The sequence below is a fragment of the Ruditapes philippinarum genome, unplaced genomic scaffold (assembly GCF_026571515.1).
Source record: "Ruditapes philippinarum isolate M1 unplaced genomic scaffold, ASM2657151v2 ctg3913_1_1_1_1, whole genome shotgun sequence".
Classification (NCBI taxonomy): domain Eukaryota; kingdom Metazoa; phylum Mollusca; class Bivalvia; order Venerida; family Veneridae; genus Ruditapes; species Ruditapes philippinarum.
This window is the reverse complement of record NW_026859290.1, coordinates 95,535-123,177: the sequence shown is the minus strand read 5'-3', so window position 1 is coordinate 123,177 and position 27,643 is coordinate 95,535. Positions and strand designations below refer to the sequence as shown.

Below are 27,643 nucleotides of genomic sequence, written 5' to 3'. Positions count from 1 at the left end.
TATTGAAAACATGCTAATATTTGACTCAGTGCTAGATAAACATACATATATTAGCTAATTTGTGATGAACTCTTAGAGCTTTATTTGAACAGGCTTTGTGTGCACTTCTTGAACAATATCAAATATTGAAACATGTCAATACATGTCAGTAAGACTCATACCTATTACTCATGGATTAAAGTAGTATTCATTCTAATTTTAATGAAAATTTTTGTAAATGTATTTAAAAGTAAAATATTGTGAAATGAAGAGTGATATTAATTAACACATTACGAACAATGCTTATAATCTACATTAATTACCAAAAACAGGTCAAAATACGAAAAAATAGCCCTTACTGTGTTAGTATTGCAAGAGAAATATGGTGATAAATACTGCAATATCAGTCATTAATTGCACCTAACATTTAAAGTGTTACTTAAATCTTGAACCCTTTTACTTTTCTTAAAATCTAAGTACAATTTTCTCAAGTTTTCTTGAAAGATTTTGACTTATCTGGATGCGTGCAGCTTTAAGAGTCAGGCACCTTAACCACGTGATCACCTCTGCCATGTTAAACCTGATAGATGTATGTTTAAAGTTTATTATTTGTTATTACAGGATGATAGAACTATAGAAGTGTGTATAGCCAAATGGTGGGCTAATATAGGTGATGTTAACCTAGATTATAGTGTAACATTTCATGGTGTTAAACCTTCATCTAGTCAAATCACTGTTGTAAGTCATTTTATAAACTTTTTTTTTTACTGTCAAACTGACATGAATTAGTTGCATATGTCAAAAAATTGAAAATTTATAATGGTGATTGAACAATAATTAATTGGTAATGACAAATATATTTATGTTAAAATATAAAAACTGTCTAAAATGTAAAAAGACTACTACTCTCTTTATTAATTGAGCTGGACCAATAATTTTCATAAGATATTTATAGATATTTATGTGGGTCACAGGGTTATTGTCTATTTTATTTGTTTACTTTTAAAAGTCTAGGTGGGACCTCAAAATCCTCAAATCTTTATATAATTTTATTGAATAATAAAATGTTCGAATATATGTCTTTAAATATACTTGAATTTATTGTTGTTTACTAGTTTCCTAAGTGTTACACTTTTTGTATTATGATGAATATATTTACAATGTACATGTATATATATATTACAGCATGGTGGTGATGGTGTGTGTAGGTTCGAACTCAGGTCTCATCTTAAAACAGAGGATGTAAGTCCTCAAGTATCCTTCAAGTCTCTGACCCAGCCTCTTAGACCAACAGAGAGTAAAATACGGTGTCTGACAGGTGCCAGGGACCTGCTTCCAGAGGGAAGACAAATATATGCACTGGAATTAACATATGGCTTCCATGTGGTATGTGTAACCTATTAACTCTATATACCTGTATATATGTACTTGTCAAATTTTCATCTGGATAAAACTGTTCATCATTTTTTTAGGAAATTTCAAAATATGTACAGAGTAAAATGCCAAAGTGCAGACCATGATCAGATGGCATGGATGTACAGGCTGATCTTGGTCTGCACTGGTCCCTTGGGTAAATTCAGTCATGATTTCATGTTGTGTTTTATGACCAACCTACCAATTTTATGTTCAGAAACAATGATTTCAACTTAATGTGATCATAATTTGAGTAAAAATGTTTTAAATTTTACTCATTCATTTTGCCTTTGGTGTTCTTTAAAATGAGTAGGGCTAACACACTTAGTACTGATAAAATATACATGTAGTTCATATTTAATTCATAATAGTAATTATATCAAATAAAAGAAATAATGTATGTTTTGAATGTATCTTTAGTACATTTATTTAAAGTTGTTTCTTCGACATGTTATGTACCACCTCCGGGGTCGAAGGGTCAGAGTCGATGACTTCTAATCCAGTTACCTCTCTGGTATGGGTTTGATCCCCGGGAGATGCTTTGGTAGTTTAGCGCGGAGGAAGGTAGTCTAGTACTGGTGTAACTCCAGGAACGATGGTTAGGAAACTACCCGCCTATATGACTGAAATACTGTTGGAAAAAGGTGTATAATGAAACAAACAAACAAAAATCGACATGTTATGATGTTATTTAAATTTCTTTTCTCAGAGTAAAACAACGGAGGTGACCCCTGACCTGTCATTACTGAGTGACCTGTTGTATGAGTCGGAGTACGAGAGTCAACTGTGGATGCTGTTTGATAACAACAAGCAATTGTTGGGCACTGGGGATGCCTACCCGCACCAGGTTAAAAAACATGTAATATATCAGTCCCATATCATCTTCAGAATGCATGCATGATGTTTTTATATATCACTGTGTTGTATTCTACTAAATCATAGAAATTTAAGGTAGTCTTACTGTAATGCTTTCCCGCCAAAGAAATTCTAACATCGGCCAATATTGTAATAAATCCGTAATTTCCGGAACGTTTTTTTTCACAATCTTTGGTATTCAATGATTTTTAACCGTTTATTACCGGATATTTAGTACATAGTGATGAGTGATAAATAATCTTATGCCCAAGATTTTGAAAAATAACGTTCCGTAAATATCCGTAACTGTATAATATTGGCCGATGTTAGATTTTTTACCTGCACTATTCCCATGAAAAAAAAAATTATATATACTTTGTTATAAATCTAATTTTGAATTATTTATACCTTGACTATTTGGAAAATATTTTGACTGTTCTACTCAACTAAACATTGACATAACTCTTGGTAAAGGTTATGATTTCTTGTCTCAGCTTGGATAGTAATCACTTTGAACTTCACACATACCTTTTCAATCTTATTTCTACTTCACTGTTTCAAGACCCGTAACTCTAGCATGGATAGTTGTAAACTTTGAAAACGCCTTGTTAAAGGTTTTGTATGCTAGATTTTTCTTTACAATTACTCAGATCTCTTTATGAATCTCCACACATGACAAGGGCCTCACTTACAATTTCGTAACTGTATGTCACTTACCAGGATGCATAACTCTAACACAAATTGTTACTGAATTGTTCCCCATATTGTGAATTTTAAAATTTCCTGGTATACATGTAGGTTTCCATCCAATTTCTGTCTTCGTAATAACTGGTGATATTTCTGTTGTTTCACATTTTTTATATGAACGTATCGATAATATGCACTTATAGTAATATGCACTTACAGTAATATGCACTTACAAGTTATAACTCAAAAGATTTGTTTTATTTGTCCTATGTTTTCCCTAGCAATGCTTACTGATTCTTTTTTCTATCACAAAACACAATGTACCTCGTTTTCATTTTTGGTTTTCACATATTTTTCACCTTCATAACATTATGTTGTATACTTGATAAGTTGAATACTTGAACACATAAAACTTTACATTTATGTCTTTTTGGAAGCAGAAAAAGTATATTAAATGATTACGCTTTGTCTCTTTATTATGACTTCAATTTTAAAGCAGCATGCCTCCAGATTCACACTAATTTTCATTAATATTTTGAAAATTTATTTGAATGTATAAAAACGTGAAATAACCAAAAGGAAGCAATATACACATTATCAATGACACTCCACGTGAATTACCAAAAAGGGGTCAAATTATGCACAAATAGCCCTTACTGCGTTAGTAACGCAGTAGAAATATAGTTGTAAATACTCAAAAGTCATTAACCGCACAAAACATGGAAAATATTACTTGAATATTGAATCATTTTACTTTTCCTAAAATTGTAGTACATATTTTATTGAAATATTTTGACTCATCTGAAGGCATGCAGCTTTAAGACTGAGTTTTAATATTAAGGCGCTATTCAGTTTCTCACAATTTTGCTTGTTCTAGGTCTTATTAAACATTAATATTAAAGCTTAAAACTTATAAGGTGTCTTTAATACTTGGTTTGACTGAATTCTTTGCCTTTACCAGCTCCAGACCTTCAACTCCAATTTCCCCCCCCCCCCTTAAAAAAAGAAGAAAAAGAAAAAACCCAAACAAATAACAATAACAAATGTTGAAATTACTACATTAAGGTGACAATATTGTCAGTCATACCTATGATCTAGCATAAGTCTTTTTTCAATACAATGTACTAATCTTTTCCTTCCAGCAAATATTTGCCACCATTGCCATAGTAATAAGTTTGCTTAAAAGACATTAGCTTGGAACATTAGTCGTCAAGTCCTAATATAAGAGCTCTTCAAATCTAATTATGATTATCAATAAGCATATAAATCACCTGTTGTCACATTTATATCATGTTATTCTCTGTTTGTTTTATTTACAGTACAATGTGAAGTTAGAGAAGGGAGATTATACTGTGTTAGTTCAGGTGAGACATGATAAGAAAGCCATGCTTGAAAAGCTGAAGTCTGTGATATTGTTGATACAACACAAACTGTCCAATTCTCTCAACTTTGACCTCTACGGTAGCTGGCAGGCTGCTCTCACGGGCGGTAAGAAAATGAATTCAACATCGCTAAAGAAGACAGATCTGTGCCCTGTGTTCACAGCACCAATACCTGATGATAAGTATGTTTGTTAATATTTATGCCCCCATTTTGAAAAAAAGGGGGTATATTGCTTTGCACTTGTCGGTCCGTCGGTCCGTCGGTCCGTAGACCAAATGGTTTCCGAGTGATAACTAAAGAACCCTTAGGCCTAGGAACTTCAAACTTGGTATGGTGATTGGTCATGACCAGTAGATGACCCCTATTGATTTTGGGGTCAAGGGGTCAAAGGTCAAGGTCACATTGACCTTGAAAGCAAAAACGGTTTCCGATCAATAACTAAAGAACCTTAAGGCCTAGGAACTTCAAACTTGGTATGGTGATTGGTCATGACCAGTAGATGACCCCTATTGATTTTGGGGTCAAGGGGTCAAAGGTCAAGGTCACATTGACCTTGAAAGCAAAAACGGTTTCCGATCAATAACTAAAGAACCTTAAGGCCTAGAAACTTCAAATTTTGGTAAATATACGTCACTGTGAAAACAACAACATAATCATGTACAATGTTTTATTTATAAACATTCAATAGGTACTTAACATATGCCATATTCTCCACATGTCATTCCACATCTGTATTATACTCATAGGCCTATCATTCAACCAATTAAACAGAGCACCTGAACAAGTCGAGAACAAATTAATACGTCACACTTATGTGTGACGTCATATGAATAGTTGTTGATCACGTGACTACTATTTTGGTAAATATACGTCACTGTGAAAACAACAACATAATCATGTACAATGTTTTATTTATAAACATTCAATAGGTACTTAACATATGCCATATGTAATGAGTAAAAACAGAAAAAAAAAATAGAAAAAAAAATATATAAAAAATTACAATAAAAATAAAATAAATGTATGTACTTATTTGTACAAATCATAGTAACCTACTATACTTTCATGTGCTAGCATTGAATAAAATGTCCTTAATCGTGAAATATAACATCGTCAGTGAAATTATCAGGCGTTCTTGCATGAACATAATGAGCGAAAAAAACCTCAGAATCCTTCCAACGACCAACTTTTCTTACTATTTCTGGATTAATACCCTTTTCAATGGCAGAAGTAGCACCAGTGGGGCGAAATGATTTTGCTGAAAAACCTTGACCACCAAGACCAGCTAACGTTATGGCTTCTTCTAGTACCTTAGCTATTGAACTAGCCACTAAAGCCTTATAAGGGGGTCTTAAAGTAAGGAAAATAGCATTGTCAGAAGACCTATAATTTTTTGTTCTCTCAATGTAATCCTGCAGGGTTTGAACAGGATCTAACTTTACAATACTGGCGCGAGGCAATACAATCTCAAAACCTGTACGTTTAGTATCATTCTTGATACCAAAAAATTGAATTTTGGCATCTTCATCAGAAAATGCAACTTGATCAACAGCAAAAACCACCTTCCTAACACCATCTGTGTCAACAGTCTGAGCATTAGGAGCTATATCAGATGGTCTTAACATAGCTGTCAAGGCAAGCAGAGTAATGGCTTTAAGTCTCAGGGCTTTAATATCTAATATATTGTTGTCCTCCCATTTCAAAAACAAATCATGAAAACTACTTGTAGGCATAACCTTAGACCTTTGCATGGGCCTGGAAGTACCTGACTTAACAAGAGCACAAATCAGCATCTTTATCTCATAACTATCAGCAATGTTTGGTAAACTTTGAACTTTATATATATGACCAATAGCAGCTGTAGCAGTACGTAATACTGAGTTAGGCCTTTGTGACTGACACCCTATCAAAAATAAAAAATCTGCAAGATCTTTGTTGGCTAACGGAGGAAAAGGGCAAGGTCTAGACAGGCAAAAATCATACAGTTTCTCTAATATGTGGTTATATGAACGAAGCGTACTTGGAGCAATACAAAACTGAAATCTATCAGAAACCTCTAATGACCAGCCCTTAAGTTCAAGTTTGTGCCTCCATATATCCTCCAAGCATACAGGGCCCATTTTCTATTGCGGCAGGTTCCGCTACTCCCATTGACCGACATACTCTCGGATTGTTTGGTAACCTCAATGGTGGGGAAATGGACATTTTGACTAGACGGTGAAACCAAGTCTGACCTAACCATTTTGGGGCTATCACAGTTGCATATGCTTTTTGTGTTTGAATAACATCTAACACTTTGTGAAGTAAGCAAAATGGGGCGTTTACAAAGTTGTTTTCTAAGTGCCACTTGACCTGAGAAAGAGCGTCCACTGCTTCGGACAATGGTTCCCAGTACCGACTGTTGAACCTCTCTAACTGACTGTTCTGACAATTTGCAAAGCGGTCGATGGTATGAGGACCCCAAAGTTTGTCTAGATATTTGAACAAATGCCGGTTTAACATCCAATTGTGTTTGTCGGGTGTCCTTGACCAATAATCCGACTCCCGATTGTTTACCCCTGATATATGTGCACACTTGACTGTGAGTCCAAGATCTATTGCTTCTGCCCATATTGCTATTGCTAAATTGGTAAGGGATGGACTTGGACCCCCCATGTGGTTTATATAAGCCACGGCTGATATATTGTCTGTTAAAATCTGAATACTCTTTCCCCGAATAAGGCTGGAAAAAGCTTTTAAAGCCATTAGTATAGCAAACATTTCTCTCTCGTTCGAAGACAGGTACGACATTCTTTTGTTCCAGTCGCCCGAAGCAACGTGACCTTTGTAAATAGCTCCCCAACCCAGATGGCTGGCATCCGTAACAATCTGACCTTGAACTACTTCTGTACATATTACTTTTTCATTCCAGTAATCAACAGATTCTAACCACCAATTAAGTTCTTGTAACACTTCAGGTGTAAGAGTAACCTGATTGGACCAACAACCCTTACACTTAGAAAGTAAAGGATATGCGTTCCTGAGAAAAAGCTTGCCAGGAGATACAACCCAAGATACAGATATGCACTGACCACAAATTTGCGCTAAAAACCTAAATGTAATACGCTTGAGGTGTAACGCTTTACGTATGCTACGCTTTAGTTTAGAGGTACGAACAGAAAGCGCCTGGACTCTTACATTTTCTACAGTGCTGTAAATAGAATACCCAATATATTTAATAGATCTAGAAGGATTAAGTTGTGATTTATCAAAATTGATAGTAAAACCCAACTCAGTCAATGTTTGTAATAACTGGTCAACGTGATCAGTAGCAGTTGACCTACTAAAAGCCAACAGAAAATCGTCAACAAACGCAGTAACACGTAATCCAATAGATCTAAGATAAACAATAACAGTGCGGATAACTTTGTTAAAATAATATGGACTTGCACATAAACCAAAAGGTAGAACTTTCCACCTGTAATATGAATTATCAAACCTAAAACCTAAAAAATCTCTACAGTTTACAGCAACAGGAATGTGAAAAAAGCCATCTTTTATATCAGTTGTGACAAAATAATCTCCAGGTTTAATCAAATTAACAGTATCTCTAATGTCTTCATTTCTGTATTTGGGCACAGTACAATAAGAGTTTAGTTTTCGCAAATCTGTGATGAGACGAAGATTGTTGTTCTTTTTTGGTACACAATGAATGGGATTAACACACGTTGGTTTTATATCACATTTTTCAATACAATCAGCGTCAATAAGCCGCGATATTTCGTGTCTAAGAAAAATGTACTCCTTCCGACTGTAAGATTTATTATTAAGTTCAAAACTAACACTTACTGGTGACGAAAAAGGTATTTCTATTCCATTGTTTATCCAGTTCAAAATGTAGGACGGTGCGTCGATATTTTTCCACGCGTCTAAATGATTCCGAAGCGTACTAATACACATTTAATGTTAAAGGGAAAAAACTCTTATATCGACTCCGAACCTTGCACGTTTGAGTTGTCCTCCCTTGGTTGCCTTCGATTAGGAAATTGCCTATTAGCAAAACTCTGGAAAACGTCACGATCCTGTCTATATGAAAACGAACCTCGTCCTCGGCCACGACCATAAAAATACGACTGTCCACGGCGTCCTCGCTCGTCGCCAGATCCAGATGAACGTCCAGCTGCAGCTAATGTTGCTGCTGATCGCAATGTTTCCAATGAAGTTTGGTCGAAACCCGAAGTATTTCTCTGAAGACTGCGGAATATTTTGGCAGTTGACGTGTCAAATTGACCATTAACAAGTAAGGCAGCAAACTCCTCTTGAAGATATTTAACCTGTGCGTGATGAATAAGAAATAAGTTATCCAAAGTTTCTTGATCTAAAGAACTGCCAGCTTCCAAAGTTCCCAACAGTTTTATGCCAGTTTCACAATACCGACCACATTTTACAATGACATTCAATAGAGGTTGATCACTTCTCTTAATACCTTGTCTACTGTCATTTAATCTCAGTTCTGCCGGAATTTTTACCTTACTCAAACTGTCCTTCAACGATTGGAACTCCGCCTGTAAGTCCGGCTGATTACTAGTAGCGCCCGTCGCTGAAGACAAAAATGGCGGATTACTAGCGCCCACGAGGCCTAAAGCTGGAGGAATGGAATCCTCAGAGCGTCGCTCTTGCGCGAATCTGGTCTCAGATAAACCTTTCTCAATGTTTCTAAGTCTATTATCAAATGAACTCATAAATTCATCAAACTTATTTTCAAGAGAATCAGACATAATCCGAACTTTTGTCCAAAGCACAAAAAATGCACGTCCTGACTGTGGAATGAACAAGTCGAGAACAAATTAATACGTCACACTTATGTGTGACGTCATATGAATAGTTGTTGATCACGTGACTACTACTTGGTATGGTGATTGGTCATGACCAGTAGATGACCCCTATTGATTTTGGGGTCAAGGGGTCAAAGGTTAAAGGTCACATTGACCTTGAAAGCAAAAACGGTTTCCGATCAATAACTAAAGAACCTTAAGGCCTAGGAACTTCAAACTTGGTATGGTGATTGGTCATGACCAGTAGATGACCCCTATTGATTTTGGAGTCAAGGGGTCAAAGGTCAAGGTCACATTGACCTTGAAAGCAAAAACGGTTTCCGATCAATAACTAAAGAACCTTAAGGCCTAGGAACTTCAAACTTGGTATGGTGATTAGTCATGACCAGTAGATGACCCCTATTGATTTTGGGGTCAAGGGGTCAAAGGTCAAGGTCACATTGACCTTAAAAGCAAAAACGGTTTCCGATCAATAACTAAAGAACCTTAAGGCCTAGGAACTTCAAACTTGGTATGGTGATTAGTCATGACCAGTAGATGACCCCTATTGATTTTGGGGTCAAGGGGTCAAAGGTCAAGGTCACATTGACCTTGTAGGTAAAAACGGTTTCCGATCAATACCTAAAGAACCTTAAGGCTTAGGAACATTAAACTTGGTATGGTGATTGGTCATGACCAGTAGATGACCCCTATTGATTTTGGGGTCAAGGGGTCAAAGGTCAAGGTCACATTGACCTTGTAGGTAAAAACGGTTTCCGATCAATAACTAAAGAACCTTAAGGCCTAGGAACTTCAAACTTGGTATGGTGATTGGTCATGATCAGTAGATGACCCGTATAGATTTTGGGGTCAAGGGGTCAAAGGTCAAGGTCACATTGACCTTTTAATTAAATATGGTTTCTGATCAATAACAAAAGAACCCTTAGGCCTAGGAACTTCAAACTTGGTATGGTGATTGGTTATGACCAATCAGATGACCCCTATTGATTTTGGCTTTAAGGGGACAAAGGTCAAGGTCACATTGACCTTGTAGGTAAAAACGGTTTCCGATCAATAATGAAAGAACCCTTAGGCCTAGGGACTTCAAACTTGAGATGGTGATTGGTCATGATCAGTAGATGACCCCTATTGATTTTGGGGTCTAGGGGTCAAAGGTCAAGGTCACATTGACCTTGTAGGTAAAAATGCTTTCGGATCAATAACTTAAGAACCCTTATGCCTAGGAACTTCAAACTTGGTATGGTGATTGGTCATGACCAGCAGATGACCTATTGATTTTGGGGTCAAGGGGTCAAAGGTCAAGGTCACATTGACCTTGTAGGTAAAAACGGTTTCCGATCAATTAACTAAAAACGCTTAGGCCTAGGAACTTCAAACTTTGTGTGATGATTGGTCATGATCAGCAGATGACCCCTATTGAGTTTTAGGTGAAGGTGTCAAAGGTCAAGGTCACATTGACCTTTTAAGCAAAAACGGTTTCTGATCAATAACTCAAGAACGCTTAGGCCTAGGAACTTCAAACTTGGTATGGTGATTTGTCATGACCAGCAGATTACTCCTATTGATTTTGGGATCAAGGGGTCAAAGGTCAAGGTCACAATAACCTTGTAAGTAAAAACGGTTTCTGATTAATAACTAAAGAACGCTTCGGCCTAGAAACTTCAAACTTGGCATGGTGATTGGTCATGACCAGCAGATGACCCCTATTGATTTTGGGGTCAAAGGTCAAGGTCACATTGACCTTTTAAGTAAAAACGGTTTCTGATCAATAACTAAAGAACGCTTAGGCCTAGGAACTTCAAACTTGGTATGGTGATTTGTCATGACCAGCAGATTACTCCTATTGATTTAGGGATCAAGGGGTCAAAGGTCAAGGTCACAATGACCTTGTAAGTAAAAACGGTTTCTGATCAATAACTAAAGAACGCTTCGGCCTAGAAACTTCAAACTTGGCATGGTGATTGGTCATGACCAGCAGATGACCCCTATTGATTTTGGGGTCAAAGGTCAAGGTCACATTGACCTTGTATGTTAAAACGGTTTCAGATCAATAATAAGAGAACCCTTAGGCCTAAGAACTTCAAACTTGGCATGGTGATTGGTCATGACCAGCAGATGACCCCTATTGATTTTGGGGTCAAGGGGTCAAAGGTCAAGGTCACATTGACCTTGTAGGTAAAAATGGTTTCTGATCAATTTACTAAAAACACCTAGGCCTAGGAACTTCAAACTTTGTATGATGATTGGTCGTGACCAGCAGATGACCCCTATTGAGTTTTGGGTCAAGGGGTCAAAGGTCAAGGTCATGACCAGTAGATACTTTATAACCCTTATTAATTGTTTGATCACTGGGTCAGACGTCATGCATAATAACCTTATCACATGACTAATTGGCTGCTGATAGGGGGCATACATGTTTTACAAACATATCTTGTTTGTTCTGTTTTGAATATTGTTTGATTGTTTTATCATGTTAAATATTATCCAAGGTCTCTTTGCCTCTCGGCCTGACTGCTTTTGCCTGTGACTGCTTTTGCCTGCTTAGTTCATAAGGGAAAGTATTAGATTTGTAATCCATGGGTAGCTCTGCTTGTTGGATCTTCAGTTAATTTCTTCATCACATTTATTTTGGACATTGAGTCATTTCTTATGTTCGCTTATCAATTTCCACCATAATTCAAGGTTACAGGAAATTGCATTTTCTTATTTATTAAGCAACACTTCAATTTTGAATATGATGATAATGTGAATTCATGATTATGAAAATAAAGAAAAATTCACTTTTATGACAAAAAATTGCAAAAAAAATTGACAATTCGACATTAAGTATTCTAGCATAAATAAAAGAATAAATCATACCCTTACAAAATATTCCTTTCCTATATTAAGTCGGTGTAGGAAATTATTTACCAAGTTCAATTTTATTTATTCTCATCTTAGCAGGCATATTTTGTATGTTGTTTTTTTCCCTGTATTTTAGAATACCATTGGTTAAAACAGCTACAGCTGGATGCTATCTCTCAGGAACTATAACTTTACTGAAAGAGGAACCAGCCAAGAAAGCTGTAAGTATATCAGCATGTCAATTAGTATTCTTCTTGTTACAAGTCTTAACAACACAGACAAAAACAATTTTAAATTCTATTAGTTCATTTTAGAATTTAAATCGCACATGTATCTAGAAAAATATAAGTTACCAAAAAGATGTCAAAATATGCAAAAATAGGACTGACTGCTTTAGTCACGCAGTAGAAATCTGTTGATAAATACAGCAAAATATGTTTTATCGCACATAACATGTAAATAAATACTTGAATTTATTTGAATGAATCTTTTTACTTTTCTTAAAATCTTAATTTGTACACTTTTCTTGAAATATTTAAGCACAAAGTCAAAACTATTGAAAGTTTAAATATCCACCTTTAACCTTTATCTGTTTCAGTTTGGTGTAAAACCATCAAAATACAATAAATTATGTTAAACCGTTGATAATATTGAATATATACATGTAAATATTTCAGAGTTCTCTACCATTCAAGTATGTAATAACTGAGTCGCTACAATGCAATAAATTATTTCTATTCATGAACAATATTGAATATATACATGTAAATATTTCAGAGTTCTCTACCATTCAAGTATGTAATAACGGAGTCGCCAAAGAAGAACAACAAGTCAAATGGTAAAGATAAGAATGATAAGAACAAGGATAAAACTAAGGAGGATGAATACAAGGAAGCTTTGAGAGATCTCAGAATTACATGGTTGTCCAAGTATGTGTGGAAATTGTACATTTATCATTTATTGTTTTTTTATGCTCAAACATACACAAACACAGGGTAGGTGGCATATAGATTGCACTTGCATGCCTCCCCTGTTGCCACTCTGCCCTTTGGACACATGTCTAGTTTCTACACCAATTATGTGTTTTATGGACACATTTCTAGTTTCTTCATTTTATGGACACATTTCTAGTTTCTTCATTTTATGGACCAATTCTAGTTTCTTTATCAAATCTGTGTTTAATGAAAACATTTCTTGTTTCTCTACAAAACTTACGTTTTACAAGTGGGGTAAAATTTTAATTTCAAACCTTTTTTGTCCTATTGACTAACACTTCTTAATTTGAGCCCTGCTTTGAATTTGGAAGTATCCATTATGGATTGGTGAAATTTTACTGTTGAAAAATTATAATTGAGTACTGTAGCCAACAGTAACGAGTCTGGTCAAACTATACAAATGTGCTAGCTGTTTTACTCTTTGTATAGATTGTAAAGACACAGTTTCTGTTGGCATTGTATTAAGAGTAATATCATGTAAAAATGATACTGAAAAAATACAATCTGCTTTATTAATAAGTGATGCCTGTACACACAAGTATAAATACTTAAATATTAGCACAAAGAAAAATGATTGTTGCATGTAATTTTGTATTTAAATTCAAACTTGCTGTATTTTTTTGTTTTTTTTTAGGACAAAAATAAGCGATCTAGGTTTTAAATTACAGCTTTTTTGAAGTCCTAAAAAATGAACTTATTTTTGATTTTTTTTTCATTAACAACTTCAAAAAAATTATTATAGGGTTTGTACCAAGACATTATAATCAAAGAAATGAATGGAAAAAAGTGAGTTATTGTATATGGTTTATTTTGTTTTCTAGATTGGAGATAAGTCATCCATTGTTCGAGGAGCTAAGATCAGAGTATGAGGATCATCTTCCACTATATATAGCCAGACTTCAGGCTCTAGACTCTGAAAAGGTTTGTTGGGATTTTTTACCTATTCAAATAAATCATATATTGTTGCTCAGTGATTCAAGTTAAATTTATGACAGCCAAATATAGGAAAAATAATACAAATTTTATTTCTGTTCGTTGTATTGGATTTTGTGTTTAGTCTAGTAAATAATAATAATATAGAAAATATGTTAATGTATATAGACCGAGTACAGTTTTAAGCTTGACTTTTTGAGGAAATATAGGGCTGTCCTACTGAATCGGGTATTGGCCTAAGTTTAACACTTTGGTTAAGTTTTAACTTCTTGTACAACATCCTATCTTATGAAACACTGAAGATATTTGCTTCATATTTGATACTACTTTTACAGGGAGACTATTATTATAGGGGGTCTCTGTCGAAGGCCCATACCTGTAGCTTTGATTTTGACACATTTATGGCCCCTTGTTATCTTAGAATGTTAGAGTTTTATGTTTTACATGCAACATCAATCTTCAAAACTATTGAAGTTGTTCCTAATAGGAGCTCACTTTCCAAGGCCTATAACTCTGGCTTGGCTTTTGTTTCACTATCAAGCACTGATAATAGCCGAGCATGCTGTCCTACTGACAATAAATACATGTATGATAAAATATGAACATATATATTCCTGTAATATTTATGTACACTATTTAATATAGGACAGAGAGAAGTGTGTTGGAGAGATGATTGACCTAAGCAGATATATACTATCTAAGATAGATCAAAACAGCGTCCTAGCTTACTTTGGTATGAAGACAGACAACAGTACAGAGGCAAGCACTATTAAAAGGTGTGTACAAATATTGTATAACATATGAAAATGTACTTTAACATGGTACTGCAGAATGTTTTGAATGGATTTTGTTAATTGCTCTAATTATTTTTATTTTTATTCTTGTTAACTTGAGCAATTGGTATTAAATTGACTATTCTAAGAATGATGGGGTTATATTTGGTATTGTCTCACAGTGGTGTATTTGGATATTAACAGAATTTCTTGGTTACCACTGCAGATATCCACTTAAAATTTCACATGTACTTAAGAACAAAATTGTAACTGATCTAACTGTATCATTTGTTTTTGCTGATAGCTTGATATAGAAAGGATCATGTTAATCATGGTTATTGAATAATATCTTTAAAAATTTAAGGGGAAAAAATCTCAAATAATTCTTTTGTGCCACATAAAATAGAATTTACTCTAAATATACAATGCAAGTTTATTTGCTTGCAGTTTTCAGTTTCACTTTTGCTTGTGATTGTTCATTTATCATGTTTATAGTAACTATTTGAAGATGTTTGTAATTTGCAACCCTTGACCTGCCGGAACCAAAAATGATTAGTCTTTGCCACCAGAACAGAACCAGGCCACCTTGCTCTCCCATTCTTGTCTTGATGTGTCCAAAATTGATACTGAAGTATTCCAAATTGGAAACTGGACAAGTCCATAGCAGGTTAAGGGTTAAAGGTTTTTAAAGGTACAAATGTAGTAAATTGAAACTATTTATATTTCAGTGAGAAAGAGGAGAAGAAATCTCAGGTGATAACAGCATTGTTGAAACTAGGTACGGCACAAGCTGATGTTATACTAAATGACTGGAACACTGAGTCATGTACTGTAACTGATGATGATCTAGATAAAACTATGATAGAGGTTGCTAAATGGACCGATGTTAATGATTCTAAGGTATTTACAGATTTATTTGTTTGTTTGTTGGTTTATTTTGGGTTTTTTTTTCGAGGATTTAACTAAATCAGTGGTACCAACTCATTTTAGGCCTACTTACTATAGTGTTTGGTGTGTATGACCAGTAATGTGTCAATGTCATTGTTAAACCAAACCAAACAACTCAAATTTGACATTTGGATATATGATGTGAATATGCAGGTCAAGATCAAATTTGGTTGTTGTTCAATGATTTTTTGAAAAGATTATGCCTTTTTGACTTTGAAAAAAAGAAGAAATTTTCTGTTTCAGCACTCTAACTTTTGTAGGAAAATGTATCTCTAAGGTTGAAATCTGCATGTGCAGGTAATTTACCACAAAATACAAATCAAGTTCAAATTTTAATGTTTAAATTTTGGCTGCATGCAGGGGCATTTGTGGCGTTATGACACATTTCTAGTTTCTACCTGGAGCCCAGTCTGTTAAACTTGCTAAATAGAAGAACATTGCCGACCACAATCTGTTGTGCATACTGGAGACAATTGTCTGTGTATATAGGTAAAAACTACCATAAGTCAGGTATAACTAGGTTTTCAACAGAATTGATAATGGACAGTTTCAAAAATGGAAGATTGGCAAGTCCATTTTAGAAATTCAGCAGGTTATAGTATAATACATATATTTTTATTTTGCTTAAAATATTTCAGGTTTTACCCTTAAGTATAAAACATGCCATGGTCCATAGACAGTATGGTAGAGCATTGAAACTCTCTCTGAAACAAATAGAGGACAAACCTAACAAAGATGCCGAGCAGAAAATACTTGAGGTGAGCTATAATTGTTGATGAGAGATTTAAGTTTGGCCTATTTTGAACTTCTTTTTTTAACATGGTCAACATTTCTGATAAATCAAGGATTTATGTGTGATATTATTAGTTTTCTGAGCTTTAGTACAGATTCATTTTGTTGACTTTTTGAAAAAGTTCATATTTTAAAAGTTGATTAATACCTATACATTTGTTCTATATGATTGTATTTGTTTTGTTTCATCATTCTTTTTCAATTTTTCAGTTGTATGGGAAATTGGGCTGGGAACACTGTGCTAGACATTTCGCCAACTGGATTCTAGTTAAATACCCTCAGAGTTACAGACCTTTCTAGATCATGGTGGTGCGGACAAAATTCAAATCTAAATCTATGGGACTTCCATACTTGGATTTTTTTTTAAACTTTGTTTTTGCAATGGCATTTTACCAAGACACTGAGTGAAAATCCGTACCGTTTGTATGACTTGGAATTGTAAAGGAACTTTTATTTTGTTATATGCATGTTCTGAAAAAAAGTTTGCTTGCCCTCTTCTCTAATTTAATGTGTGCTATTAGATTTTTTTAAAACTTGGCCTTAATAACTTGTGCCAAAAACGATATTGCCTGCTCAAAGGTCATGGTCACAATGAACATACGATGCTTTTATACATGTATAAATAAAGATCACAAAATCAAGTATGGGTTTTCTTGATGCGGGTTATTTGTGTCCTGTGGATACGTTTCTTATTTATGTATGTAAAATGATATAAGCTACATAGTGTATGAAGAGAAATTAATTAGTAGGTGTGTCACGTTTATCCATTTAAGCGGGTACAGTCAGTTTGTAGCTGAAATCCGGTTAGAAAATTCAATAACAAATAACTGAGGTTAGTTTTTACAAAGAGGCGAAACAGTTTTAAATTGATTCTAAGTATTACTAACAAGACAGCTTGTTTGTATTTTAGTTTTACTCTAAAAAAAATTTTCCCGAACTGATCGAGTATGGTACGACCCTAACGGAAAATAATTATTATATATCGAATATGTATTATAATCATTTTGAGTACAACAAAATACGAACAAAATATCGTATTTTGTTAAAAGAAACAAAGTTAATGTTAAAAATCTAAAGGTTGTTTAAATGTTTTAACTAGGTTGCCGTTTAAACGGTTAGCATTTCTTTTAACCGTGACACCCCTATTAATTAGTTTGAAAAATATAGATTGTAAAATCTTGAAAGTTGATTTTTCTATTTTAATTTTATTGCTTATCATTTGGTTTTAGGGACCAGTGCCTTTTTTGATAATTTCTTTCAAATTGCATAGCTCCTGCCGATGTTCTTTATTTGCTGTCACAAAATTTTTGTTTTGTTATTTGTTCATGAAATTTGTTAAATATGAAATTATTTTTTGGAAAATAGCAATACGCTGGACACACTTGTTCAGGACCATAGAATTATCTTCTAGTGCAAGTTCTGTAACTCTTGCTTGCATTTATTTTTCAAAATTTTGCCTTTTGTTAACTTGGTCACCATTGAAAAAATTTAATATGTAAGCTGATTTAGCAGAAAATATTTATAATATCTGATGCTTTAGAATTTCACAGTTATTAGATACATTGTGTATACCTAAATGGACAATTGGTCATACGCTTTCGAACAAAGTTATTGTGTAATAGTAATAAATGGCCTTTACACGAGTTTTTCTTTATGTATGTTAAAAGATATTTATCAAACTGGCTCAGCAGTTACTTCCCCTGATCTGTACAGAAACCAGGTTGTAATAATAATGCAAGTATTAAAATGGCCGCCATTTCTTGGTCACATGATATACCAGTACCTATTATCATATGAGGTTTAGTGATGACAGCGGTGTGATGTAACAGGTGCTTAGGTTGAAAAGTGTTTATGTGTAACAATGGGCTAAGAAATAGACAATTGTATAAATCATTAAGTGCACTGCTGTTAAATCTTGTTGTGATTTTTGGTTGCTCCAGATTTTAATGAATATTATATATAGCAGAGATATTAATGAAATTATCTATATAGAAAAAAATAACATGTAAATATTGTAATTGCTTACAGTAAATGTTACATATTTATCACATTCTCTCTTTTATAACAAATCCTATTTATGAAATAAATTACAAATTTTTTTTGTACGAGTTTGTTCATTTTATTTCTTTTGTTTATTTTGGGTTTCAAAGCACACCGACTCTGTCAAGGTCATAACGGTGACTGCAGCTTTTTGTGGAGTTAAAAGACCTCGGGGTGCAGCTCAATTCATTATTTCAGACATAAGCGGAAACATAAGTTTATCATAAGTAGAACCACCAATATTCTGTAGGCTAGTTCACTTTATTTAAGTTTGTGTACAAAAGACAGATACTACTTGGAGAATAAGTGAGACAAATAAATAACTCAAATCATTTAAAAGTAAAAGTTCTTGACCATTTCAAACTTAACATTGGCATTAAATTTTGTTTGTGACAAGGAATTGCTCAAGCTATTGTTTTCGTATCTGGCATAATATGCAGAACAGAGCAGGTCCAAGTTACATTATCATTGTTAAGGGCCATGTGTTGAGCTTTAAACTGTATTAGTTGAGAATCTTTTGAAGGAACTATTCCATCTATTACTACTGTTAGGGAGGCATAACAATCCAAATTTTGTTCAGTTTGGAGATACAAATTTCTATGAACCACAGAAAGTTAGCAATTACAAATAGAGAAACTGGACAAGACTGGTATAAAGTAAATGCCAACTGTTGTATTACTGAAATTATAGAAATACTGCTAGTGTAGATTAAAACTACCGTAGAACCAAAGCTATCCAAATGTCACCAGTACTTTCAAGCATTTCAAATATGCTACAAATTTCTTTAAAGAATTTTCTTTTAACAAAATGTCACCAGTACTTGCCAACCTGGGAGCAATTCAAATATGCTACTAACTTTCTTCAAACAAGAGGGCCATGATGGCCCTAAGGTCGCTCACCTGTATGTAGGCCCCCGGAGCGGGGCCAGTTTAAACCCCAGGGCTTTTATTTGAACAAACTTGGAAGACACCTATAAGAAGACGTTTCATGATGTACACACTTATAATGAAAAACAATGATCTGCCATCCCCTACCCCCGGCAGGGCCAATTTTAACCAAGGGCTTTTATTTGAACAAACTTGGTAGACACCCATAAGAAGATGTTTCATGCTAAACATCTAAGCTGTAGCTCATTGTGTTTTTTTAAAGAAGATTTTTTAACTTTTTACTATACACATATAGTTAAAAACAATGACACCCCTGGGGCGGGGCCAGTTTTGACCCCAGGGCTTTTATTTGAACAAACTTTGTAGATACTTACTAGAACATGTTTCATGCTTAATATCTAAACTCTAGCTATTTGGGTTTTTTCAAAGATGTTTTTAAAGTTTTTCCTATACACATATAAGAAAAATCAATGACCCCCAGGGCAGGGCCAATTTTGACCCCAGGGCTTTTATTTGAACAAACTTTGTAGACACTCACTAGAAGATGTTTCATGCTTAATATCTTAACTCTAGCTATTTAGGTTTTTTCAAAGAATACTTTTTAAGTTTTTGATATACACATATATAAGGAAAATCAATGACCCCCGGGCCGGGGCCAATTTTCACCCCAGGGCTCTTATTTGAACAAACTTGGTAGACACCCATTAGAACATGTTTCATGCTAAATATCTTAGCTCTAGCTCTTTGAGTTCTTTAAAAGAAGATTTTTTAAGTTTTTACTATATACATGTACATATAGGGAAAATCAATGACCCCCTGTGGCGGGGCCAATTTTGACCCCAAGGCTTTTATTTGAACAAACTTGGTAGACACCCATTAGAACATGTTTCATGCTAAATATCTTAGCTCTTTGAGTTCTTTAAAAAAAGATTTTTTTAAGTTTTTACTATATACATATAGGGAAAATCAATGACCCCCTGGGGCGGGGCCAATTTTGACCCCAGGGCTTTTATTTGAACAAACTTGGTAGACATCCATTAGAACATGCTTCATGCTAAATATCTTCGCTCTAGCTCTTTTGGTTCTTTAAAAGAAAATTTTTTAAGTTTTTACTATATACATATAGGGAAAATCAATGACCCCCTGGGGCGGGGCCAATTTTGACCCCAGGGCTTTTATTTGAACAAACTTGGTAGACATCCATTAGAACATGTTTCATGCTAAATATCTTAGCTCTAGCTCTTTTGGTTCTTTAAAAGAAGATTTTTTAAGTTTTTACTATATACATATAGGGAAACTCAATGACCCCCTGGGGCGGGGCAATTTTGACCCCAGGACTTTTATTTGAACAAACTTGGTAGACACTCATTAGAAGATGTTTCATGCTAAATATCTTAGCTCTAGCTCTTTGGGTTCTTTAAAAAAGATATTTTAAGTTTTTACTATATGCATATAGAGAAAATCAATGACCCCCTGGGGCGGGGCCAATTTTGACCCCAGGGCTTTTATTTGAACAAACTTGGTAGACACCCATTAAAACATGTTTCATGCTAAATATCTTAGCTCTAGCTCTTTGAGTTCTTTAAAAGAAGATTTTTTAAGTTTTTACTATATACATATAGGGAAAATCAATGACCCCCTAGGGCGGGGCCAATTTTGACCCCAGGGCTTTTATTTGAACAATCTTGGTAGACACTCACTAGAAGATGTTTCATGCCAAATATCTAAGCTCTAGCTCTTTCGGTTTTTTAAAAGAAGATATTTAAAGTTTTTTCTTTTGGTTGCCATGGCAACCAGAGTTCTGCATGGAATTAAATTCTTTGAACAATTTTTAAAGGTGACCACCAAAGGAACATTCCTGTGAAGTTTGGATGAAATTGGCTTAGTGGTTTATGAGGAGATGTCATTTAAAGTAAAAGTTTACGGACGGACGGACGGACGGACGACGGACGGACGCCGGACGAAAAGCGATCACAAAAGCTCACCCTGTCACTTTGTGACAGGTGAGCTAAAAAGCACATTAAAAAAAAAACTATTCTTTTAACAAAACTAAGACAGCCAAATTAGCAAATACCTATGTGATACCATTGTAGCACATCGAGTGAAGCAAAACTAAGAATAAATTGAGGATTTCTGAGACCTTTATTATCATCATGCATGTCAAAATTCGGTACACAAGATTTGTTCCACTGATATGTACAATGGATGTCATATTACATGTGTAAAGTAAAGAACAATATAACATATAATAGTTTGGACCCTGATCACAAAAAACCCACTGTCTTCAAATTTGCATTAAATCTATTAATTCTATACTTGTTACTCAATTAGTCAATATAGTCATCTTCTAAAATTATAACAATTTTGAAAGTTACATAGGTCCGCAAGGCAAAAATATTATTTAAAAGTGAAATGAAATTATAAGAAATAAAGATTTGGTACTTGATTCTTTTTCTTCTTCTTAGGATAAACATTCTGCATTGGATAAAACACAAAGCAAATGAAAAATATGTACAATATGTACAAAGTGAACACGTGTTATGTGTACACATTTTCCTTTAAGCTCCAATTTGCAATGCAAAAAAAATAAATTTATCCACATGAAATTGAAGAAAGAAATAACAGATTATTATTTAAGTCTTCACAAATTACTACTTAAGCATTCTTCACACATCATTCCAGTTATTTTGGTTTCTTCAGTGATCAATTATGCATAAAATTCAAAAACAGGAAAATATATATTATCATGTGACCTGGGTCCAAACAATGAAACATATAGTAAAACATGGTCAAAGCAAAAGCACATTTACTGGTTTTGTTGGCTTTTGTATCAACACTGGATGATTGAGAAATATGAATTGAAAAAAAAAAACATATCTGATTTTTCTCAATAAAATAAACAAAACTTCCACAGTTTACATGACACAAAAGAAAAACTTACATACAGGTAAATGTATATATAATATATATCATTACAATAGATTAACTGAGAATAAAGTAAAATACCAAACTACTTATAATTTGTATACATTTTGTACTTTATTTTATACTACCTGGTGTGTTCACACTTAAGTAAGTAATGTGCGTTCCTTCTTGACAAAGAGTCATATACAGTATCTCAAATATGTGTATTTCGTACTAAAAGAACAAGACAGTGTACCAAATAACTTAATAAGAAAAAAAAATCATTATAAAACAAAAACTGTTAAGTAGAATTCCTTAATGTTAAAATACTTTGGTGTTGTGTGTTTGGTTGTAATTAAGTAACTAAATATGTAATACTTGTAAATACAAAATGTAAGTTTTGAACTTTCAATGATGACTATGGGGATGGCACTCATTATTGTCACCTTAGTGCAGTAACGGCTTAAGTCCTTCTAAATTAAATAGAAGTTAACCAGATATTGCACTAAGGTGATGTTATCAATTATGACAAAAATCGTGTAAATTAAAAGCATAAAACAAAATCATAGGCAGAGATTCTTGTCAAAACAATAAAGGCAAGAGATTTCTTTAAAAAAAATCTTATCTTATCTAAACTTAACATAAAAATAGTTCTTATTTCAAAATCATATTAAAGCAACCTGCAAAAAACAAGGAAAAATGCCTAAATGTGGAATTACTACATGTGGCAAAAAATATGTATTTCAATCACCAAATTACTTACTTTATAAAAGCAATGATTTTTTTCTTATCTCTGAATACATGACACAACTTTTTACAGACTTGAATACAAAATACATTTCAATATGTTATTATAATACATTTCTTTAAGACATAAAGCTACATGTAACTTATAAAATAATAAAACTGAAAACTAAAACCGTGCCTAAAACTGACTAGGTTAATATAAAAAGCACATACAAATAAAAAAACCTTTTCTTTATGTGCCAGCACCTTTAATAAATATAAAAAAACATGTACATGACATTTGGTTTCCATACAAGCATCACAATATCAACAAATGGTGGTTTTATAAGAAATCCCATCAACATACATACAAGTGAATCGGGAATTAGAAAATAAAAATAAAAAAAACTACCTTCATGTTTAATATCCAATTATACAAGCTTACCATAATATTCCACAATAAAAATACATATCTGTGACAACTGAAACATCTTAAAAAGGCAAATATACACAAATGCATGTCAGTGTTACCCTGCAAACACTTTTACGTCACTTCAAATTTTTCACTTGAAGCAGTCAAAGACCTGTTGAAATGACAAAGTTTTACACACACAAAAAACTATCATCATGTGTACATTCACTTTATCATCACATAATATTATATTTGGAACATGACGATGTGCGAAGCTGTTTTTGAACTGCTCCTGAAAGCATGATTTTTTTCCGAGATGAAATTTATTCGGAAAAGCGCCCGTATTAATTTCTTACAATACTGTTTGAATAATGACAATGATTACATGGCTACACTCTCAAAGCAACCTATGTTATATGAAAGTTTTGTTTCGTTCACAGATATAATTATTGTTATCAAACTAAAGCTATGAGATTGGTGTATGAAAAGTTAAAGAAACTAGCAAGTAAATTTTAATGCAAGTATACATACTTCAGCTAACATGTTCAAATATTGATAATATTATAATAATCAACATATGAATAGCTTTTATAAAAATTATAAGGCAAAACTGAAAAAAGTAGCGGCATAAAAAAGCTTCACAGACATATCGACCAACCAATCACTGCCATTCTAAGCAAAAAAATATAGTTTATATCTGTGTATGCAAGAGACATGCTGATTGGTTGATTTCACAACCTGATTTAAAAAATAATCAAGGCAATAATAAAATATGTATACACCATGCCATGTTTAAGGGAAGGGAGTAAAAAATATATATGTGGGCAATCATTACATAGCAAATTTCAAAATCTACAGCAACTTTTCAAATCTACAACATGGCTTGTAAAAAAAGATTGCAAGAATAAGGCTATTGCACTTATAGTACTAAATTAATGCAAAAAATTTATACAAAATGAACCTATATTGCAATAATAGCATAAAACCATACATTAGACAGTGTATAAAACTATTTATAATGCAAACCAATTCAGTAAATTCTATTTCAAAGCCAATATTGTGACGAAAAAGATACCTTGGGGAAAAAAAAACACTAGAAATCAAATACAACTTTGGTTATGACGATGAAATATGAAAAAAAAAATACCCAACATACAAAAATATCGCAAAATTGTTAAATGCTACTGTAAAAGTATGACTTAGAATAAAATTTGTAAATCAGAACACATTGTATAATCAGTATTTTCAAATATAAGTTGTAAAATATGTAATAATGGGAAGTAGCAAGATTAATTTGCAGGTTAAAATAATAAACTCACGAGTAATCATTAATTGCATGATTCTCCCTTTACTTCCATTTAAACATTCACATCAATTATACAGCTAAATGATTCAATTTCATTTTTACCTAAGAATTCAATGTAAAACGTCAGAAAAATATTACTTATTTAAACCAGTGTTGTTAATTTTGTGCCCAAAACATATAGAGTTGAATGTACACATCAAAATGAGTAATACACTCAATGTACACATCAAAATGAGTAATACACTCAATGTACACATCAAAATGAGTAATACACTCAATGTACACATCAAAATGAGTAATACACTCAATGTACACATCAAAATGAGTAATACACTCAATGTACACATCAAAATGAGTAATACACTCAATGTACACATCAAAATGAATAATACACTCAATGTACACATCAAAATGAATAATACACTCAATGTACACATCAAAATGAATAATACACTCAATGTACACATCAAAATGAGTAATACACTCAATGTACACATCAAAATGAATAATACACTCAATGTACACATCAAAATTAGTAGTAAAATAGTCTCTAGCATAAAAAAGTTGAAAATATCGTTTTCATAAACTGACGTATAAAAACACTGAAAGATTAATATTAATGCTAAAATAAAACATGGGGGAAAAAAGGATTACAAATAACCTTTATTGGCATTTCTGAGTTATCAAGTTACAAAAATACAGGCACCAAAAAGTATTTACAACCTTTGAGTGTAAAAAAACAAACATTTGTGTCCATTATATAATTCCGAAATTTTTGTGTTCATTACATAATTCCAAAATTTTTGTGTCCATTATATAATTCCGAAATTTTTGTGTCCATTATATAATTCCGAAATTTTTGTGTCCATTATATAATTCCGAAATTTTTATGTCCATTATATAATTCCAAAATTTTTGTGTCCATTATATAATTCCGAAATTTATCAACATCCTAAAGATGCACATGCATAATTATAACCTACACTGTTGGAGTATTTCTGTAATAAAAACTAATAAATAAACAATTTTATTTTCATTAATATAACCATCGAGTTATTGCTTATTATTACAAGATCCTAAAACAAAACACAAATATCTTGCCCCCAAATTTGAAAAAAAAAAAACATTAAATCTACATATGTCAAGTTCTTGATACTTCTCATATAAACATTCAGCAAATGTTTAAAAATCAAAATACAATTATGAATAAAAATTTACATAACTTAAAATACGATAATTCAATGCAACAGAAATAATGAGTATTTTTTAGTTGGGATTCGATAAATTTTTACACCAGAATCATATATAACAACTCAAAATATTTCAAGTCAACCTATATTTCTGCAAATTGATAAAAATAGAAACCTTACACTTTGAGGTAAGTCATAGACAGTGAAATAATGTAAAAAAGACTTTTTTTCAGGGCTTCCTATAATGGAAGTTTTAGAGTCATTTGTTACTCCTTGATTTGGGATCGTGACTTTCAGAATTCAACGTTTGTTTTCATTCTTTACCTATTGGTCATATAACATGTAACGTTTTCATTCTTTACCTATTGGTCATAGAACATGTAACGTTTTCATTCTTTACCTATTGGTCATAGAACATGTAACGTTTTCATTCTTTACCTATTGGTCATATAACATGTAACGTTTTCATTCTTTACCTATTTGTCATAGAACATGTAACGCTTTCCTTCTTTACCTATTGGTCATAGAACATGTAACGTTTTCATTCTTTACCTATTGGTCATATAACATGTAACGTTTTCCTTCTTTACCTATTGGTCATAGAACATGTAACGTTTTCATTCTTTACCTATTTGTCATAGAACATGTAACGTTTTCATTCTTTACCTATTGGTCATAGAACATGTAACGTTTTCATTCTTTAACCTATTGGTCATATAACATGTAACGTTTTCATTCTTTACCTATTGGTCATATAACATGTAACGTTTTCCTTCTTTACCTATTGGTCATATAACATGTAACGTTTTCCTTCTTTACCTATTGGTCATAGAACATGTAACGTTTTCCTTCTTTACCTATTGGTCATAGAACATGTAACGTTTTCCTTCTTTACCTATTGGTCATAGAACATGTAACGTTTTCCTTCTTTACCTATTGGTCATATAACATGTAACGTTTTCCTTCTTTACCTATTGGCTATATAATGTGACTTCAAATTTTAGAGATTTTACAGTCCCTGCAGGGCTCTACAAATCCTATAGTCCGATGTCCGGGACAACTCTAAAACCACTTGGGACAACTGACAATAAGCAGAAAGTTAGTCCCGGACAAGTCAAATTTTGACAGATGCTTATCTTGGACAACTGTAAAATTATGTTTAATAATACGACCCTACACAGCATGGTGCACTGGTAATCTTCGCCTGAGGCAATCAATCTCAGCATTTGCTACGCTGATTAATTTTACATTGCCACAGGCAATAAAAATAGATAAGACACTAAATGTTTGATAAAAATCTTAAATACAAAGTCCAACATTATTATAGACATGTCAAAAACATTATTAAGTCACAGACTTGGTCTTTGAAGTTGATATATTGTAATTTGTGCCGTGAATTGAAAATTTGGAATTTCTTTTTAGGCTTTTTGATGAATTCCTCAGTGGAAAACAATATTAGAATATCCAAAAAGCATCAATTATGAACGCATTAGAACATACAATAGTCAAAATAGTATAATTTATGAGGAAAACAGAAAAATTTTCATTTGTCACATATTTTCGCGATGCCGATTTTTTTATATAAATCGTGAGGCAGCTTTAATCAGTTTAAAGCTCTGCAGCAAGTAGACATATTAAAAATCTTTTGTTACTTATGAATCAAAAGGACTTTTGACAATGTTAAGATAAATAATGATGAGATTTGTAAGTATTTGAATAGTCTAATTCACTATCATATTTTATATTTCCCTACCGGGTAATA

At 33.1% G+C, this 27,643-nt stretch overlaps 1 protein-coding gene across 1 annotated transcript in view; it reads left to right on the top strand.

The window, feature by feature from the left end:
- Window positions 1–18,517, top strand: part of LOC132755966 (tripeptidyl-peptidase 2-like) — a 34,294-nt gene extending 15,777 nt beyond the window's left edge. Inside the window, exons 18-28 of the mRNA XM_060746908.1 lie at window positions 601–717; window positions 1,165–1,365; window positions 2,102–2,239; window positions 4,254–4,498; window positions 12,112–12,196; window positions 12,753–12,904; window positions 13,792–13,891; window positions 14,549–14,679; window positions 15,405–15,576; window positions 16,263–16,382; window positions 16,627–18,517. Of these exons, the coding sequence (XP_060602891.1) occupies window positions 601–717; window positions 1,165–1,365; window positions 2,102–2,239; window positions 4,254–4,498; window positions 12,112–12,196; window positions 12,753–12,904; window positions 13,792–13,891; window positions 14,549–14,679; window positions 15,405–15,576; window positions 16,263–16,382; window positions 16,627–16,716 (1,551 nt within the window). The 3' untranslated portion in view covers window positions 16,717–18,517. The remainder of the gene's footprint in view (window positions 1–600; window positions 718–1,164; window positions 1,366–2,101; window positions 2,240–4,253; window positions 4,499–12,111; window positions 12,197–12,752; window positions 12,905–13,791; window positions 13,892–14,548; window positions 14,680–15,404; window positions 15,577–16,262; window positions 16,383–16,626) is intronic.
- The last annotated feature ends 9,126 nt before the right edge of the window (window positions 18,518–27,643 follow it).